At 39.7% G+C, this 20,678-nt stretch overlaps 1 protein-coding gene across 1 annotated transcript in view; it reads left to right on the top strand.

Moving 5' to 3' along the window:
• MET (MET proto-oncogene, receptor tyrosine kinase) overlaps positions 1-20,678 on the top strand; it is a 70,718-nt gene that overhangs the window by 41,413 nt on the left and 8,627 nt on the right. Inside the window, exons 11-15 of the mRNA XM_062599488.1 lie at positions 6,837-7,055; positions 14,005-14,151; positions 16,227-16,383; positions 17,148-17,288; positions 19,517-19,747. Of these exons, the coding sequence (XP_062455472.1) occupies positions 6,837-7,055; positions 14,005-14,151; positions 16,227-16,383; positions 17,148-17,288; positions 19,517-19,747 (895 nt within the window). The remainder of the gene's footprint in view (positions 1-6,836; positions 7,056-14,004; positions 14,152-16,226; positions 16,384-17,147; positions 17,289-19,516; positions 19,748-20,678) is intronic.

Below are 20,678 nucleotides of genomic sequence, written 5' to 3'. Positions count from 1 at the left end.
CACTTGGTTTTCTCTTCATAGTACTTTGCAGTATGCATGATATTTGCCAACACTCCAAAAGAGGCAGGTCTGACGCTCGATTTCCATAAAGATATTTGTCAGTATATTCCAAAAAGATGTCACTGTCATTCTCCTGTCTCCAAGAATCTGCTCGGGTGCAAAAGCATCTGTACACATGTTTATTCCCCCTTCATTGCGTGAAGGAGTGGAATTATAACCTCAAAAAGATTATAAATAAATACATTAACGCTGCCCCCATAATATATTTGTTGTATTGAAATTAAAGGCTTCTGGCACTCAGTGACTTTCCCTGCCTCTGTGGCAGCCCAGATCTGCTTGCCATTTGTTCTACCATTAGTCTGTACCTCAAGCTAATTTCTCAAGGAAAAGTATTTGCCCTGAGAGAGAAGGGGAGGATTTAATAGTGGCAAAACAAGATTACACTGTGTTCCTGAAGAAATTGCTGGTGGGGGCCGCCTATGAGGCAGCGTTCCTCATCCTGCACTGGAGGTTCTGAGCCCTATATGCCAGCACCTTCCAAAAACAGACGTTCTTCGCATCATTACAAAAATAAACAGTGACGAGGAACTATTACTCTTCCCTCAGCACAGATCCAGAGCCCTGCAATGCTTAGCCATCCTGCTGATGAGATGAAAGGTTGGGGTCCTGAACAGACCAAACCCAGACAAACGATGCAATACAAAATGATTAAGTCCTACAGCTGGAGTTATATATCCTTCTTGCTTCCTTAGTTTGGGAGCGGAGAGTAAACTGAGGGTTTTTTTATTGTAATTTAAGCCATTTTTTAATAGTTTTCTCTCACCAGCCTCATCCAAGAAGCTGCTTTTATAAGCATTCAGAAACTCTGGCTCTTGGGAACCTGAGACCAGAACTGAAATATGTCTCAGAGCATCAAAAGAAAGTGCAGCTGAGAGGGACCAAAGACCCAGCCTGGCCTGCTTCCCTGCAGCAGGACCAAATGCACCTAGACTATTGCCTGATAGATACTTGTCTTCTTAAATATCTTTTTAAAGCTCCTTGTGAAAGAAATTTCACAACCTCCCTTAAACAAGCTTTGGAGAGAGCTGTTCTACCTGCTTCCCTAGTGGTTTGCAAAGCTTTCTTTCTAATAACTAACCTAAATCTGAGCTGCTAACTAGCCATCTTGTTGTTTAACTTTTGGTGGACACAAACAACAAATTGATCACCAAACCCTTCTGTTAATTTTATTTACTTACTCTAAGCTATGATTCAGCCTTTCTCATTTCCAGTTAAAACGAACCAAAGTGCTCTAACTTCCCCTGATGTGTTGCTTCCTAGAGGTCTACTCATTCTTCCTGCCACCTTCCCAGTCCTCTCCCACTGGTCTAAACTGAAGTGATGTAAAAGTGCTGTCCTCTTTTCCTGTTATCTGTCAGTCCCCAACCCCATAATTAGCACTGTCAGGCTAACTTGTGGTGCAGAGCCATGCGGGGGTCTCAGTATGAGTGAGAGTCCCTCTCCCAAGCAGCAGCATCCCAAAGTGGGGAGGGGTTTGCTCTTCTCTGCCTGTTTCTTCCCATCCTTATAAAAGAAATTAATGGTAAAACTGGTAAAAAACATTCTGTGGAATGACTCCCCATAAGAAATGTAGTTTCACTGAAACTAAAGAGTTTTGGGACAATATGCCAGTCTTATAGAGGACAAACATTTAAATTGATCTTTTCAATTTTCTTGTTTCAAACTTAGTATTTCTGAATTTTTATTTTCAATAAGGTAAAAATGTCTTGCTTCAACTTCATCATTTTTAGCTCATACTTATTTAAGTTTCATTAAAACAATAATTCAATACTGTGCTCACGTTAATTATATTTATATTACATTCTATGCTAGCACTATCAAAATAATACATTTTGCCATATTAAAATTCAGTGGTTCAAATGTGAGTGAAACAAGATGCTCTAAAGTTATTGAACCGTATGTTTCAGTACTTGCAATGTATTTCTTTTTAATTTTTATTTTGTGAGTTCTTCTGACTTTTTTTTCTGACTATGAACAAAAAATATGAATTTAGGGAGTTCTTCATAAATTCTGCTTCCTGACAGCTCTGCATAATGCCTAAACATACACTAACCCTGTCTCTTCTGCTCACATGGCCAATTCCTGTGTGAGGCACACAAAGAGGGAAGCAGCTCTTTCCATCCTTTTGCTTTTTATTGTGCTTGTATTAAAGATTTGTACAACTTGGGATGATATTTGAGCACAAGTGCCTGTTTACAAAAGAAATCTTTTCAGATCTCTAGTGTTAGTTCTGCGAGATGATACCTTCTGTCCCTGAAGTATTTGAGGTCTTCGAAAGCCTGTACTTTGCATTGATTCCCAAACAGCAAACAAGTGGTCAATGGAGGATCTTTTGTTGTAATGATGTAAATATTCTATCCATTAATTTGGGTATACATTCCCATTGCTTAACTACACGTGTCCCAAAATGTCCAAGGCTGCAAAAATGGGGAGGAGTACCTTTTAATGTATATCCTCTGACAAGTGACCCTGTAATTTTGTAAGATCTCTTTCCACCAACTTTTAATTATCTCTTCAATTAGTAGTCTCATGAATAATCCATAGCATTTTCTAATTCTTTAATTGTTGCAATTGCTTAATTTCAAATTAAATGCCATTTTCTGTTGTATGCTGAGAGATTTTTTTAATATATCAATGTTCTCTCAAGATTTGAATTCCATGATCAATCCATATACATAATACTCATTAAATTGCCTAGAATTCACTTACCACTGCCTAGCTTCAGTTTATTAAATAATGATGGAAGAAATTCCCTAGAAATGGTGAATGGTGAATGTGATTATCAAAGATTTTCCTGACTGTACCTCCAAAGGCACTCAGGGTTGGATCCTCTAGCTGAGTTGCGTGTGGCATAAAGCTGCCCCAAAAGCCCAGCAAAGAGTTTGCGTCATGAAGGGCAACTATTGGCCTTTCCTTCTGTGCTGAATCCGCATCTCATGGGCATCTCTCAACAAGAAAAGAGCAAACCGGTGGTGTACAGGAGTACAGGAGTAGTTCACACTGCTAGCACACCAGTACCAAATACCCCCTGCGTCGGCATTAGTACCTTTTGTTACACCACCTGAAATGGCAGCAAAACCAGCAAGTTCTCTGAGCAATCTTCAGGGTACCCTGCCTGCGCAGCCAAGTCTCAGTTTCTCACCTTCCGAACCTTCTACCTTCCGAACAGGCTTTCCTCAAGTAAGACTTGGATTCTCATCTTTTTCTACTGAGAAATCATTCTTTGGCAAAGATGCTTAGAAAGTCCCCCAGTCTGCCTTAGAGCTCATCCATCTTTCATTCCTCACAGGAACTCCAAAAGTTTAGACTTTTTATGAAAAGATAAATTGGCCCTTTTCTCCCTTCTGACTGCTACAGATCCTGTAATACACATCAAGCTGCCCCCGTCTTATCTGGGTCAATTGCTGGGGGACCTTTGGAGCTCAGAGATCCTCCCTCATACTTTTCCTGTTGTTGTGCCAGATGAAAAAAAAAAAATTGAATTGGGCACTGAAGTTCAGATTCTGTAGGTCAAGTTTGAATTAATTGCCTCAAGGGTCATATTTTACAAACGAAACAAGAATGCATACCTTTAAGTGATGAGTCATATGCATTTTGCAATGGATTATTATTCCCTATGGGGTATATTATTTATTTATGCTTGTGAAATGCTCCATAATTTTGACAGTTTTTCTTACCTATTGTCCTCAGATGTAGATTATAGTCAAAAAAGAGTACAGGTTCAGCTTTTAAAATGAATGTACTTTAAAGCCTAATTAAATAAAAGTTAAAGGTGCTGGTTGATAGGCAGTATCTTAATTGAGTAGGCAATAGATTGAATTAGGTTTTTTTTTCCTATAGATCCTCAATCCAATATTTCTTGAAAACTAAACCATCATATTCTTCAATTGCTAAAACCAATTTCAAGGTAAAAATGTCATGTCAAATCATGTACCAATAAGGGCATTGTAAATAAGATTTCTCTTGACCTTACCAATCAGTCACATTGCATCCCCTCCAAGGAGTATTATTAGATTTTTATCATTCTCTGAGAGCATCCTCTTCAGAGACGAGCCTGATAAAGTAAAGTATCTGATTCTAATAGATAGCCACAAACAAAGTTATGAATACCACTGCTATTCATTTAAGGGACATCACTACTCTACAGTAGATAAAAAGTCTAATGAATTTACATTAATCAAATAAATATAATGATTGCCTAGGACATATTTGGTTTTATAATTAGATATGTCTTAGTGATCCCTTTTTAGAATCAACACAGTTTTGTAGATATCTTTATGACTATTCATATAACATGGAAAAATATGGCTTGATCATACATTATATTAATGATGCATCTTATTATTACTATACTGATTCAAATGACTTTCTAGCCATGTGATATAAAAAAGCTTAAGACATGGTAAATGGCCTGTAAAAAGATATTCAAAAGAGCAAGAACAGTAACAGTATAAATACTATAGTCACATGAAGGCAAATTCTACCTTGCCTTGCGTCCCACAGATTACTTGGTTGTCATGGAGGATGCACAAATATTTCTGAATTTGAGCTGGGAGCCTAACTGGGCTGTTAGTTTCAGGGGTGCGTCCTCCATTTAGCATCACAGAGAGCTGCACCCATTTAGCTGAGCACAGAACTTGGCTCATAGCTCACAGACATGTAAACCTTCTAGTAGAGCTCTAAAACTCCAATGTTCAGTTTCAGAGCCTTAAAAGTGTTTTTACTGGCAGATTTAAGATTGCGTAATATTATGTATGGAAGCGTGAATTGCAATGATGATAAGAAAAAGTACTGATTTTTAGATGGATACTTTAATCCCACTTTTCAAGCTAATGTGACTAGACAGCAGATATAGCTTGAACCATTATGTTACTGATTTGAAGTATAGCAAAACTGCATTGCATTAATAGAGCATATTAGAGAGAAATCTAAACTAATTTCACAGCTCCTTCAGACAGCAGTTTAGAATGAGAACCAATTTAATTTGAAAAACAAAACCCCCCAAAATTTTAGTCGTCTCTAGATGCACAAAGATATTCGACAACATTATTGATTTTCCAGGGAAATCTCTTGCAGAACAACTGTCAGATTTATGGTGACTAGAAACTAAGCCCCATTCCTACTGTGCGACTTGTCAGCCACTCTAATTAAAAAAGTGTAATCTCTGTTGTCAGGGATTCCCAGTATACAAGGAACTACTTAGAGGAAGTTTATACAATTGAAAGAGAAGTAATTCTCTGAAGTTGAATTCACTTGATTTGGACGAGAAGTCCCTCAACCATATCCATTCCAAGCAGCATAAAGAGGAGGTATGGTGAAGGGAGTACAGAGTAAAAATCAAAAAACAAGCTGCTCTGCCATTCTTGTGATGCTGCACAGCACCCACCATTCCTCCCATGAGTGCTTGTAGATATGCTGTTGACTTCTATAGTCAAAATTAGTCATCTAGAAACCTTTGAGCAGAGCAAAGTAAACCCTCCTAGAGCACAATGAATCTAATCAAGGCTGAAGTCTAAAACAGAACAGGTGAATCGTACTGTAGGTGAACTCGTTTCCCTCTTTTGACTCCCTACAAAGGGAGTTTAGCCAACTAACTCAGATGCAGACGTCCAAACTTGGGTTGGATGAATTCCTTCTATGAGGATTCATATGATCTGCAGCCTAAGCTTCGGATTAGACTGCCTGTAAATCACAGCTGCCCTTGCTACATGCAGCGCAGGAAGTCTTTTAGGGAGGACCTAGGTCTGTTTTTTCTGTCTCTCGCATCATCAACACAAGGTCAGATGAGTAGATGAATCACCCTGCCCAGACTCTGCACATGAGCTCACAGCCTCGCAGCACAAAAGTATGCCCTGGGACAGCGTGTCTTCTTGGAGGGTGGGGCGTGCTGGGAAACATTGCTTGGTCCAGGTCAGGTCCTGGCAGGGTTTAATAGTGGAGTGAGGGGCAAATTTGGTTATACGTCTGTTGAACTTAATCCCTGCTGGTCCCAGGAGATATAGGCGAGAGGATGTCCTGCAACAAACACTCCCAACATGTGCTTACGTTACATCAGTGTACCTGAGCGCTCAGTGCCACACATCTGGGACTTACATGTATGTTTTCAAAAAGAGGACACACTTTGCTGAGCTTTCATGGCCCCGAGTCCCATAGTGGTTTTGGCTTCAAGGTTTTGTTTTTTCTGTAGATTCCTTATTCCATTTCTGGAAACATACTGCCTTAGCTATGTTGTGAGTAAATGGGGTTTACTTTTGTTTTCCTCTATTCAGATTCATTAACTCTAGTTTTCACCTGTCCTTTGGTCCCTTGCTGTTGCTTTGGTAGTATGAAAGGAAGTGCATGTGGCAGTCACTCTGACATAGGCTGGATAAATTGAATTATGGCTGCTTTGTGTCATAGTATAGCCCAGCCAAAGGATAGGATCCTGATAGTCCCTGGCTATGGAAATCATTTTCCATTAATTATCTGCAAAATATTTACTTTAAAGCTACTGTGAACAATCAGGCCAGGAAGCTTGTTTACTAGAACATTTCCTCAACAAGAGTGCAAACACCATTGACATGAAGTTTTTACACTTTTCTCCCAGCTCTAAATAAACGTTGCGTAGCACTGATCAGGATTTTGCTTTGGTTAGAGAAGAACAAGATCTCTGCTGTTTATTATTTCAAAATATGTGTATTGTTAAAGAACAGCTATACTCGTCAGTCACTTCCCATGCATGTACTTACTCAAATTACCTCTTTTTTTCTTTTTTTTTCTTTCTTTCTTTCTTACAGGCATGTAACCACCGCTCTAGTTCAGAGATAATCTGCTGTACAACTCCTTCACTGAAAGCCTTCAATCTCCATCCGCCCTTTGTAACCAAAGTGTTCTTTATTTTTGATGGCGTAAGCTCCTTGTACTTTGATTTTGATTATGTAAATAATCCTGTATTTAAACATTTTGAAAAGCCAGTGTTCATCTCAAGAGGCAACCAAAACATTCTGGAAATTAAGGTAAGAAATCTTGAAATATATTTTTAAATCGTTCATTTTTCATTTAATCTACTCTAATCTACATCAGTTAAGCGGAAATAGAAGTATTTGTAAACGCACTGAAGCTGTGAAGCACACATCAATGGTCAAACACTTAAATGTAGGCTGGAATAGATATTTTGATGAAAGAGTGAAGACATATAAAAGAAACCCCAAGGTAACAAAGGCAGAAAAAGAGATTGAGAGCACTATGTTCAGTAACGTGTTCTTCTGAGGCCCCAGCTGTCATGACTTCAAAATGAAGAGCTGAAATTGAAGATACACCAGGGCAGCTGTTGGCATCAGCTGGGACTGAAGAGAGGCTTCCTCCTTCTCTCACCAGGGAATGTGGGGACTGTGTTGCACCAGCTTTTATCTGACTGCTGCAAGCTGCTTTACCAGATTAGGACTAAACACAGCCAACAACCCAGAATCAGAAATATGTAGTCTGCATGTGAGTCCTCCATCTCTTTCTGTCATATAGTTTTGTGTCCTGTTGCATGCAAGAAGTGGAATTGCCTTTAGAAAGTGGCCTAGTGGCATTGGCTCTGTAGAACAGGGTGAAATTCTGGTCTGTGCACAAAGTCACTCAAGAGGATCAGTGACCACTGTAGCCTAAAAACTTACAGATCCATGAAAAATGCAAAGCTGATGCTGAGTGCTCATTAAAAGAGCCCTGAGAATAACCTACAGAGCACAGAGGAACATCTGACAGGAACGGGAGGCCTTCACAGTCGCAGTCTATTTTGTGTAAGTGTGCTGAAAGAAAGGTAAATCTATTTTGCAAAAGAGAATGATTTTCTGAAAATTAGTGCTGCTTTGGTTTAGAGTAGAGAATACAAAAGTATTAATATAAATATTCATGATTTATAATGAATATTTATAACAACTATATCTATAAATTATGTGTATGCAATTTATACAGAACATTTAGAATTTCTATAGAGTGTAATATATTTTAAAAAATCTTTACAGAAGAAAATCAGTTTTAATTCTGGGGTCATCTCCCTACGGCTGCTCCATACAGAACTGTAAGCCAAAAGTCTTTTACCCTAAGAGAGTGATGAAATCTGGAAGTCCTGAGTGCTTTGACTGCAAGATGGTCCAGAGGGCCAACTCCTGAGGCTAGCAGGAAATCAGACAGGATTCCCTCAGAGTCTCTGTCAATCATACTGGCTTTCGGTCAAACTCCCTGAAAATTGAACTGTTTCCATTAATGTTTTTGGCAAATTCCAAAGAATAATTAGTCTCTCTCTCTCTCTCTTTTTTTTTTTTTTTTTTTTTTTTTCCCTACTTGAAACTTCTGGTCATTCAATCACCCCTTCCTCAAAGTCGAGCAGACTTTCTCCTGTTTAATTGTGGAGAAATGCTAGAAAGAGTTCAAGTGTGCAAGTCAGTGGAGAGCTGGGAATCTCTCTACAGAGCTTCTGTATGGCTTGGTACCTCTGTGCAGTGACAGCAGTGGCTTTCCACTGTTTTCCAGGTCTTGCATATCAACCTGTCAGAAAGAAGGAAGATTAATTTGAGAAGAACCATAGGTTAGAGGGGACCTCTGGAAGTCATTGTAGTCTAAGCCCCTCACTCAGAGCAGGGCTGACTTAAAGATTAGGTCAAGCTGCTTATGGCCTTGTCTGAATGAGTTTTGAAAATCTCCAAGGATGAAGATTTCACAGCTTGAACAAATTCAGTTCCCCTAACCTATCCTTATACATCATGTACTTCAGCCCCTGACCCATCTCAGAGTGCCCCTGCTATATTTTTTCCAGTTTGTCAGCATCTCACTTGTACTGGGGGCCCCAAAACTTGACACAGTACTCCAGATTTGGCCTCACAAATGCTGAGCAGAAGAGAATAATCACCTCCTTTAATCTGGTGGCTATGCTGTTGCTTATGCATGTGATTGGCCTTCATCACCATAAGGGCACACTGCTGCTTCATTTCACCTTGTAGTCCACTATGATCCCCAAGTTTTTTTCTGCAGAGCTATTTTCTACCCTGCTGTCCCCAACCTGTGCTGGTGCATGGAGTTGTTCTATCCCAGTGCAGCACTTGCATTTGTCTTTGTTGAATTTATGAGGCTCTGCTGGCCATCTCCTCCAGCTTCTCATGGTCCCTCTGAACAGTAGTCACATCGTCCAATATATCAGTCATTTCCCCAAATTTGATGTCATCTGAAAATCTGATGACAGTGCATTCTGTCCCATCATCCAGGTTGTTGGTAAAGATTTTAAACAGTTTTGGTTCCAGTATCAGATCTTGATGAATGCCACTTCTTTGATTCCTACCCCTTAAGCCGATGATCCAGCCAATTTTTCAGCTACCTTGCACTCTACGCATCTGATCCATATCTTCCCAATTTGTCTACAAAGATGGTGGGACAGACTATGTTGCAAGCCTTGCTAAAATTAAAGTAAACATTGTCCACTGCTCTCCCCTCATCTGAAGAGCCAATCATCTCATCATGGAAGGCAATCACACTGCTCAGGCAAAATTTGCCCTTAGGAAACCTGTGCTGGCTGTTTCTAATCACCTTCTTGTCCTTTATGTGCCTGGAAAAGGTTTCCATAAGGACTTCTTCCATAACCTTCCCAGGGATGGGAAGGGTGAGGTTAAAAAATAGGTGCTTTCTGCTCACTCTTGTCTTTACTCTTAAACCTCTAAGGAGAAGTCTGTAGTGCCATCTATTTGTGTGAAACAACAAAGCTGAGAAGAAGCCATTCAGGTGACAAAGGCTGGCTGAGGGCCATCCCACTGAAGACTGACCAAAGTAATAATTTCGTCACCTGTAGTCATGGCACCCATGGCAGATGTCTACCTAAGCCTAGTGCCCTGATTATTTCCTGGCAACCAAGTGGAGGATGACTTTAGTGAAAACTGGTCTCTTAGAACAAAGCATGAAGAAAGCATGAAGAAGCACCACTTTAACATCTTCTTCTAAATAGAATTAGTTATAGTGGGTGCTTCTATCAAAACAGTGAGGTGACTTTCGGAAATTATTTTCAGGGGCCAAAAGATCATTACAAGCCATATTGGCAACACTTTTCCCTGGCCCCATACAAAAACAGATGCACACAAGTTTACATGCCTCATGGTCATATTCTGTGCAGTAATTAAGCAAGACCAGCATGAAATTAAATGGCAACCTGCTTCAGTGAACAAACTGTTCTACCAAATCGAAGTTCTTTTATCTTTTTCTTAATTAGTTTCAGAGGGGTGGAGGGAGCTTTTATCACAAGTTTTTCAATCAAACTAATCTAGTGTGACATTTGGCTTTTATCAAATGACAGTGGGTACTTATTGAAAGGTTCTGTTTGTTTTTGCCTGATGACCACAACATGTTTTTGTAAGAAAATGTTACTCACAAAAAGACATTAAGTCTTCTATCTAAAACACAGTCAGGGCACTGTGTGCCAGGAATGCCAGTCTCTCTTGTCTTCAGTGACATCCTTGTTGTCTTCCACACTATTGAGTCTCTCAAGGTCCCACATCATCACTGTCTTCCTTTGCCAAGTATGTGACTCTTTGAAGTCTCTCAGTGCCCACTATACCTCAGTCAGAAGGGTCACAGCAGAGTGACTTGATGCACTTTCCTGCTCCAACACCACAAAGACTCCATTTCAAAAGTGCTCCCATGGCCTGCCAACTTTGGAAGCACTCAGGATAGGAGAAATTCTGGTGCTTCACAGTTGGGGACAACCAAAGAACTCAGTCTGCTCAAGAGAACATAGTTACTCACTGCCTCCCATAGGAGCCCATGACTGATACCTGTAAACTGGCACACTAACGGCCCAGCAGACATCCTAGATTTTCCTCTCCTAGCTGTGGGGGAAAAAAAATAGTCTCTAACCTCAGTCTGCCTGTAATATTCCCAAACTGCAGAAGAAATTGATAGTTTGTCCATAGGACTAGGTTCTCTGTTGATTTCCTCTGTACTCAGAAGACTGAAGTATTATATCCACAATACACACACCTAGCAACAGATGTTCAATCTTCCTGGCAGTGCCACTGTGGTACCTGCTATGGTCTGGGATATTCACAGAGAAAATCATGGAAAAGTCATTTTTTCCTGTAGAGCCTCAGTCTGGCCACTTCACATAATTGGGAATTTTCACTGCAGCTTAGGTCAAGAAAGCAGTCTGTTTTTAAATACGACAAGTGATGACATGCTTCAGAGACAGGATTGCCTCTATCAGAATTACTTGGCGGCCTGTATTTGCAGTGAGAGTACTTGTCTTAACTCTACTGTGACCATCACTTCGGAGGCTCTTGAAAATGCCCCTCAATGCCCTCTTGGTGCAGAGCAGCCCTTTGAAGTACAGCAGCATCTCTGAGTTCTTGGGATTGTGTGCCAGGCTGGCTGCTGCACTCTCTGAGAAGCTGCAGCAGCTTCCTTCTGAGTGGGACAGACGTTGACAAGAAGGTCATTACTTTACTTCTGTTATGTCTTTTTTCTCTTTCTTCTGAGGAGTAGTTCTCTACATTGCAAAGATAATAGTGGTGTCCTACCACCAGCGTAGACCCTTCTTACGCTTTCTGTGTACTTTCTGTGTCTAGTCATTGCCTAAGCTGAGACCCAGCTGCATCACCTACAGAGGCTTTATCTATCAGTGGTTGTACTCATACACTAAACCAATTCCAAATTTCTGTACATTCTTCAAAAAGATGCCTGGGATTGAGCCTCTAGATGACTTAAATTTATTTATAAATATAAATTCTTTGACTAGAGAAATAAATTATTCCATGTCACACAAACATATTTGGATCTTCACTGTTCTATGACATATCTGTCCCAAAACTAAAAAACAAGACTTAACAAATCATGTATTCTATTTCTAAACTAGTAAAACACTTACTCTTAAGAAATTCTTCTTGTCTATTTCTAGAATATTTCTATTCTTCATCTTTTCCACATCACATAAAAACATATTTACTTTAGCATCTGGTCCCAGACACTGCAATACAGAAACTATAATAGCTGTGAGCAAATTAAACAGGAAGCTCTATAGCTGCCATAACTTCTCATTCTTCCCAGGTTAATCTACTCTGTTTAGACACCTCAGAAATTCTTCTGACACCAGTCTCAAATTTTCCATTCTTTATTTTGTCCGTTGCTCCTAGACTCTCTCCTAGACCCAAATTACTCTGATCTCTCTATAGTTGTGAGCAGTGAGTCTATCAGATTACTTTGTGAGAGCTATTCAGACTACTAACTAGGTACTCCAGCTTGCATGCAAGGGGCACTTCTCAGTAAGTAGAGGGCAATACATACTTTAGAAGAGGAAATATTTTTCCCAGTTCTCATAGTAGTCATTTTCCACCTGTTCTTATAACCCAAGACAAATTCTATTGTAGAAGACCCCACTGAAAGAGTTTTGAAAACATATAATATTAATATGACATATTAATATATGTAAATGTTACCGGTAGTAACTAAAAACTGTGATCCTCACTGTAACTGGTTAAGGTCTAGCTTAGGAAATGCCAGATTTTTTTTTTCTCATTGAGGAAGCATCAGTTTGGTAGAGAAACATTTCTAAGGTTTGGTATAGAAGAAGGAGGGAGGCATTCACCCACAGTCTCCTGGACAACATATTTATCCTGGAGATGGCAGGCCCAAATTCGAGCTTTTGGAGATACATGCTTCAGAGGAAAGATTTGACCATGAGTGTCTCTCAGTCTCCAGCAAATCCCTGTACTAATAAGCAATAATAAGTCACTCACATGCTCTCTGGCCCATTGACTATTTACTTAATATCAAACAGAATGGCTCCAAGAAGGGAGAACAAAGAGCGCAACACGGACTTTGTTGGTCGGAGATCAGAAAACACTCCCCTGGGATGCTCCCCAGGTTTGCTAGGGTTAGAGTAGGACCTTAAACTGACTCTCCCATGTTTTTATGAAAATTTTCCCAGGGCTCAGTTTGATTCTGCAGCAAACCTGAAAAGTATTCCAAAGTAACATTTTTCCCCTTAAAATGGGATTCTTGTTTTCTTTTCAGCACACAAGGCCTCACTGCAGGGTCAGGCATTATATGTTCTTCTGTCCTCCCTTCTCTTGAAAAACTCCCAGATCCAGTCTACATAAGGAGACTGTGGTAGTGACACCTCCCTCCCCCGCCTCCATCCTCCCTTCTTTCTTTTTCCTCCCGCTTAATATGCCTGCTCTTTCATCTTATCTTTTGCTGGACTGCACACTGCACACTCCTCAGGGCAGAACCAAAGCTCCTAAGATACCAATGCAGTCCCCAGCACAAATGATCCTGAACTTGGCCTTTGGACATTACTAACACAATACCAGTAGGAATAATAATTCATCCAAGTCTGCAGAGTGAAGGCAGGTTTTCTGAGTAAGGAGTTCACTTTTAATGCTGTCAACTTTGCGAGGGCTTATTCCTCTTTGATCTGCAGAACATGATTCCGTTTAACAGATTTGTCCATTTTTATGATTACGATTCACTTGTTCTGTTTTGAAAGCTTCACTCCCTCTGCCACAAACACTTGCAAAACAAAATGTTTGAGATGCCTGTATTTTGTGGGTAACATAATGACAGTTTTGTATAAACAACAGGGTCGTGTAATCCTTCCTTTCTCGTGCAATTTATGCAAAAATTTAAACAGAATCACAGAATTTATTCCTTGGACATTTACATTTTTAGAAGTGCTTATGGGCTGTGTTAGTGACAGCAAACTCTACTCTTAAATTTTATAATTCCCTTTGACCTTTCTGTCAAACTCCTATTTAAAAGGAGAATTAAAATCCAATGTATGCATATTGGCAGAGGAACATAATCTTGTATTATTTCTTGTTTTATTTCACAACTGCTTTTCCATTAAGATAATATTTTCCAAGGTGATAAAAGGACTTTTCTTTAACTTCTAACTTAACTTTTATGAGATGGTTATGTAATATAAAATTGATTTTTTTTTTCAAGGGTAATTATATTGATTCAGAAGCTGTTAAAGGAGAGGTGCTAAAAGTTGGAAATAAAAGCTGTGAAAACCTCCTCTTGCAGTCAGAATCAATTCTGTGTACAGTTCCAAGTGATCTGCTGAAATCCAACAGTGAGCTAAATATAGAGGTGAGGTAGCTACTCTGCACTTGTGATATTAATGTGATTTTTAGTATCAATTCCAGGGTCATTATGGAACATACAAACCTTTAATATAAGCCTAATCTTATAGTTTACAGGGATATCTCTATCCCTGTTTGTTTGGGGATTTATATTCAAAATAATATTGATTATTTAAAAAGAAACTTCATTGTTGTGGTGGTTGTTGTTATCTGTCTGTATGGAAAGTTTTTAGAGCCTTAAGCACAAAGCAGGACATAAACAGAAACAAAAAGATAATTCTTAATCCAAAGGCAAGAGGCAACATATGGGGAAGAACGTGAAGTATAATGACTTAGCCTTACTTTGAGCTCACAATTCCTTTTTTCAGCAAAAAAAAAAAAAAAAATCCACTGAGGTCAGTAGGTTCCAATCCTTCCCATCTATGATCCTCCATTTTTTTTTTTTTTTTTTTTTTTTTTTTTTTGAGATCAGCCACTTAGGACAAATATTTGAGTTTTAATCTCTATTGTTCTAAAAGTGGTTTCAGTAGAGTCCTTTGGAATGCTACTGTAGGCTTAAATGGTAGACAGTTTTGATTAACTGATTGATAAAATATGACAGAAGCCGTTCCAAATCTTTACATCTTTTAACATATAAGTATGGAAAACCACAGAGTGTTGAGGATTTGAGGTTTTTTACATTTAAACTAAGAAGTTTGCTGATTACAGACCCTGAGTCATTGAAAACACTGGAAATTTTCCCAGTCATCTAAGTGTGAGTAGGATCAAAGTCCATGTTGTGATTTTCATTCAGATTGTAACCTCTTTGGAGCAGGAATCACCTTTTTGTTCTATGTCTTTCACAACAGTTGTTTCAATAGGATCCTGGGCCGTGAATGGTGATCGTATGTGCTGCTGCAGTCTAAAAAATTAATAATAACTAATTAACTTTATTCATACAATAAATATTATTTTCTTAATTTATGTAAAATAGTATTAATTTACTATAAGAAGTACAAGTTCCATTTCTTGGATACATAACTATAAAATTAGGCATAGCTCTGTACATGTCCTTCTGGAAAGTCTGTTTCCCAGATCTATAAATGCATAGTTTCATATAATATCGGTGCAGGTGTTATATTCTATACCTATTCATATTTTTACATATGCAGCTGCGACTGGAACTTTATTGAATCAGCTCTACTATGTGATATTTCCTTAACCTCTGAGAAAGAGATATGTGTGAATGTATTTCATACGGTAGGCGAGAATACAACATAAAGGGGTTAAGCAAGGTTTCTGCTTGTTTACTGGCAAGGAGGAGCCTCAGAAATTGAAGTCTGCCCAGCGAGGAAGAAAATTTGCTCTTGTGACGGGCAAATCCATCATTACAGTACCCGAAGGAATGAATTCCACAGAAGGAAGAGAAAAGATGGCCAAAAGCATTCCAGCTGACTGAGCCAGGGCCACGTGACCCCAAAGAGTTTTTCCCTGTTAGCTGCTCGGTGTTTGTTTCCCTGTTGGTTTGGGGAAGGGGGGGTGATAGGTTTTGTTTCCTTAAACTGCCGACAAGCTAGCAACTGGCAAGGGACAGGATCACGTGGCCTTGAGAACTAAAATTCAGGCACACTGACAGCAGAAAGGGAGTTTGACGTTACAGCATATTTATGCCAAAAGGACACATATTAAAGACATTTAGGCTATTTTTTTAACCTACATCTCAGCCCTTTATTCATAGCCCCACACATTTGCTTGCACCATTTGAGTAAAAGCATGAATTTAGTCTTTGGAATTAGCATCTGGTAGCAGTGGGACCCTGGTTCTGTGTGCGAGTGTGTGCTGTGTGCATGGTGTAGCGTGTGTGTAGCTGTGTCACTACCAGAGCTCTTGAAAGCATGTAATAACCATATGAAGGTAGATCCGATTTCACATACAGCAATATAATCATTGCTGCACTCCAAGTTTCTTCTCTCAGTGGAGCATCTTGAAATTAAGATTTAGTTCATATGGGACATTTCCAGCTCATACTTTAGTGCTAATAGTGCAACTCTTATCTGCCTTTTCAAACCTTCACAATATCTATTTTTTCTTTATTTTTTTCAGTGGAAGCAAGAAGTTTTGTCAACAGTCATTGGAAAAGTCCTAATTCGTCAAGATCAGAATTTCACTGGACTGATTGCTGGAGTCATTTCAACATCAGTTTTAATTTTGATCTGTTTGGTGTTTTTCCTCTGGAGGAGGAGGAAGAAGCAAATCAAAGGTCCATCATAGACAATTCTGTCAAATAATTTAGTTGTTATAGCCTATATTTTAACAATTTATATGAATTTATACTGTGCTAAAATTTCATGCAATGCCCTTCTGTAACCTCTCAGCAGAAGTTTCACAATCTGGTACAATTTTTGGTTGCATTTCAGCCTCTGGCTGCTGCCTGAGTTGGGTGAAGGGCCTCAGGATGCCTAAATGAGAAAGATGTACGAGCTATTAGAGAAACTTAATAACTTCTCTTCCCCAATCAGCCTTGGAAGAGGGAACAAGTAAATGATAAGCATACTTCAGCTTCATCGAGTTGCCTCGAAGTCCTTTGGGCTGTATCTGGACTGTGGAAGACACAGAGCCCTGTGATACCCCTGTCTCCTGTTCGCTCAAAGCAGGGCGTGCTCCCTCTAGCCAGACATGGGTTTTCTTCCTGTGGAAACCACACACCAAGCAAGAGGGAAGGAGGAGAGGAACTAGCATAAAACCAGGTCTTTTATGATGTGGTATCATGATCAGGTCATCACCGCGGCTCCAGAAGCTTCAAAGCTCTCTTGTGTCTTCCAGCATAGCCATAGCCCAGAAGCTATGGTTAGGGCTTTAACATGAGTTACGGCAAGTCTGGTGCTGCTCAAATTGCTAAAGCTCAGCTCTTGCACATGTCTGTCTGAGCAGGTCCCCAACCCTTTCCCCAGCAGAGCAGAAAAGCCTAACTTAAACGGATGCCACAGGAGAGTTTCCCAATATTTCTTTGTCGTCCCTCTTCAGATCTGGGAAGTGATCTGGTGCGCTATGACGGCAGAGTACACACTCCTCATCTGGACAGGCTGGTGAGCGCCAGGAGTGTAAGTCCAACAACAGAAATGGTTTCAAGTGAATCCGTAGACTACCGATCAACTTTTCTAGAAGGTTAGTCTCTTTTATGAATCTACGCAGACGATGCCTTTTTAAACATCCTGCTTTTCAGATGACTTCAGATAGTAGCTACTTCGACTAAAATCCTAACTTCAATTTTTTATCTGATCTATCTGTGTGTCTGTTGTTTAGGACACTCATGTGCTCAGAGAACTGAGCTTCACAGCTGCTCCCCAAGGTTAAGGTGTAAAGGATTTTATTTTTGCTGTGTTTCCATTGGAGGAATATAGTAAAACATTATTAGTATTATCACTGTAAAAACTCACTGAAAGTGTATCTGTAACAATTACTATTCTCCACACTTAATTGGGAGCTGCTGGATATCGGCATTTTGTGTTATCATCAGGTCCATACTATGAGCAAATCCAGTCTGCAAACGTGATTTTAAGGATGACATCAAGTGGCTCCAGGTTTAGTGTGTCTCTGTGACTTCATATGTAGTCATCATAAATCCATTCTGTCAGCCCTACATGGGAAATGGAGTTCTGTAAACTGATGCTCTTTTTTCTGTTCATGCATCTCTCATAAACCCAGCAAAGTGGCATCTTGTATGACCCAGAAATGTTCATTTAAAAAATTAAACTAAGAGGACTGTGAAAACTGTCACAGTTCGGTTAAGGTTCACATGTCCTGGGAGACAAGGCTCAGAAAACACATTGTTTCACTTCCAGGTCTTTGAGCATGAGGGAAGAATATTTTTATGTTGAATACATTTGTATGCCTTACAACACCATTTTTCTTAGTCTTGGTATGGGTATAGTCTGTACTATTTCAGGTGCTGTTGTATGCAACTTAATAGAAACCACCCAAATTAGGCCAGTTTCCTTTATGATTCTTTAATTGCAGCAGTCAGATTGCACAGGATGTTCCTTGATTGAAGGATTCCCAATGGAAAAGGGAAGCCTGTGCCAGCGATTAGAAGGGAAAGCGGTTGAGCAACAGAGACAAAACTATGCAAAATCCTTAGTGGAGGGTAAATCTCCTGTGATGCTGAGATCACCGTACACTGCCAAAGCACAGCAGAGAACGCACCAGAGAAGTAGATTCATTCGCTAAATATCCCTGTATGAACATTCAGTTTAATTACTGTAAAAGAACAAAATGATAGAAACATTAGAAAACATGTGAGCTTACATGTAGCAGCCATAAAAAGTGTTTTTCAAGCCTGGCTAGAGTATTTTACCATGCTTATTAAATAGATATTTGCCTTTGGTAACATAAATACAGCTTTGTGAACGGAAGAGTTTATATTTTTGCTTCTACATAGAGCAGCTCTGAGTTATTCTCAGCACCTGGAGTGATAACAATAACGTTATATGAAAACTTCACAGGTTTTATACATAAATATATAAAGCATGTCTGTGCAACAACTCTCTGATAAAATATCTGATCATTTCTGTTGTTAAATTTCTCTCCCCTCTTTTTTTGCTCTTGAGCAAAATTCTGCTCATTGACTCCACTGGAATGATTGCAGATTAAAATTGTTATAATAAAAATTTAGCTCCTTATATCACTGAAAATATTAGAAAAAGCTTTTAAATAAAAGCAATTTAAAAAACCTAAACAATATGGTGTTGACAAAAATTATTTTCTCACATAAATACTCCTTGCTTCACAGAAACATTTTAATTTCTGTTATTTTAAATTAGCTGGCTCACGTTATTTTCATGTGCTGCACCAACTGTATTATCTTCAGCAGTTGCAGGATATGAATCACCTCTAGGCATTTCCCTGGTTGAATATTTACCATTGGATAAATATAGCTAGTCAACAGCAGTTTGGAAACCTTCATGAAATGTAAGGTTCCCTACCAAATTAGAACCTGAAAATAATAAAAGTTTCATATATGTAATTGTTTGCTACTTCCTCCTCTCATTTTGCTGTCATTTTCCATTTTACTCTTGATACTCTTAATCACTAGAAATCCCATAAACTACACTTGGCAGGAAGCATCAAGGCCTCCTTCCATCTCCTCAGAAAAGCCAATTTTTTGCCACTTACTTCAGGGCTGAGACTAGCATAAATTTCTAGTGACATGGTTTTCCTGGAGTTTGGCAGATTAGCAATGCGTATTTTCATTTTTCCTTTGTGACAGAAACTCCTGCAAAGCCAAGCCACTCCCAAACTGATAAACTCAAACCCTCGCTCACCAATAAAATAAATCTCTCTGTTTTCCAAGGAGAAGTCTGAAAGGATTATAACAGTTTCTGTTCATCTTGCAGACCAGTTTCCAAGCATGTCTCAGAATGGCTCGTGCAGACCGGCGCAGTACCCTCATTCTGACCTCTCCCCAATTCTGTCCAGTGGGGACTCAGATTTAGCCAGTCCACTGCTCCAAACTAATGTCCACATTGATATCAGTGCCTTAAATCCAGACCTGGTCAAAGAAGTCCAGCATGTGGTTATCGGTGCTGACAGCCTGATCGTGCACTTCAGCGAAGTAATAGGACGAGGTGGGTACCAGGATTCTTACCTAGCAAACTGGTGTTCTTTTTGTACAGCTATTCATACATGAACAGTCCAAATATGGTGGCTATGTGCAGGTTTCTCGAGCTTTTTACCTCTTTCAATCCTGCATCACCTCCACCAAATCAAGGGGAGAGTAAAGGGCACATGGCCTTCTAATTCTGTTCAAGGGTTGAGTTGGAGATGACAGTAGAGAAGGGAAGGAGTCTGCCATTTATTGGGGTTCCTCTGAACCTAGAGACCTATTGGTCCCCCTCAGCTGCCTTACTCCTATTTCATAGTCGTGTGGGTCACAGGAGAGAGCAGCCGGGGCTGCAGGAGGCTGGAGAGTAGCAGGGAGACTGCAGCAGAGCATCACAGGAGCTTGAGACACAGGCCTGCGTGGCAGAGGATGCTGAGGTGGAGACCTGATGATCTTACACTCTGTGCATGAGAACTGGAAGGATTACTACTGAAACCTCCGGCAGTCACCGGCCACACTCAGTAGAAGTCAACAGGTGAAATGCAGGTGCTCAGTTCAGCTCTGCAGGTTCCTCCTGTGCTGCTTTCCCCCACTCCTAGATCAGGAATTTCCTTCACTGCTTGCTTCTTCACACCAAAAGCTCTCTGGTTCCTCTTCTTCCTCTCTCCAGCTCAAGAATAGTGCACTGTGTAACTCCTAATTCTCTTCCCTTTACTGTTGTCCCTGGTATAGCAAGTCCCCTATTTTCCTGACCTTCTCCCATCATCCTTATTTCTTTACCTCTCCTTCAGCAGGTTCCCTCCACCTCTCACAACTCAAACCAGTATTTCCGTCAGTGGCATTTTCTAAAAGCTATACTAAGAACCTATCAGCAACTGAAGTGGAAACAGTGGATTTTCAGTACTTCTACAGATCACATAGAAGAGGTCTTCTGTTGAATACCAGAAAACTGATAA

This window comes from Rhea pennata, chromosome 1 (assembly GCF_028389875.1).
Source record: "Rhea pennata isolate bPtePen1 chromosome 1, bPtePen1.pri, whole genome shotgun sequence".
In the NCBI taxonomy this organism is placed as follows: Eukaryota; Metazoa; Chordata; class Aves; order Rheiformes; family Rheidae; genus Rhea; species Rhea pennata.
This window is presented reverse-complemented; position numbering and strand designations above follow the sequence as displayed.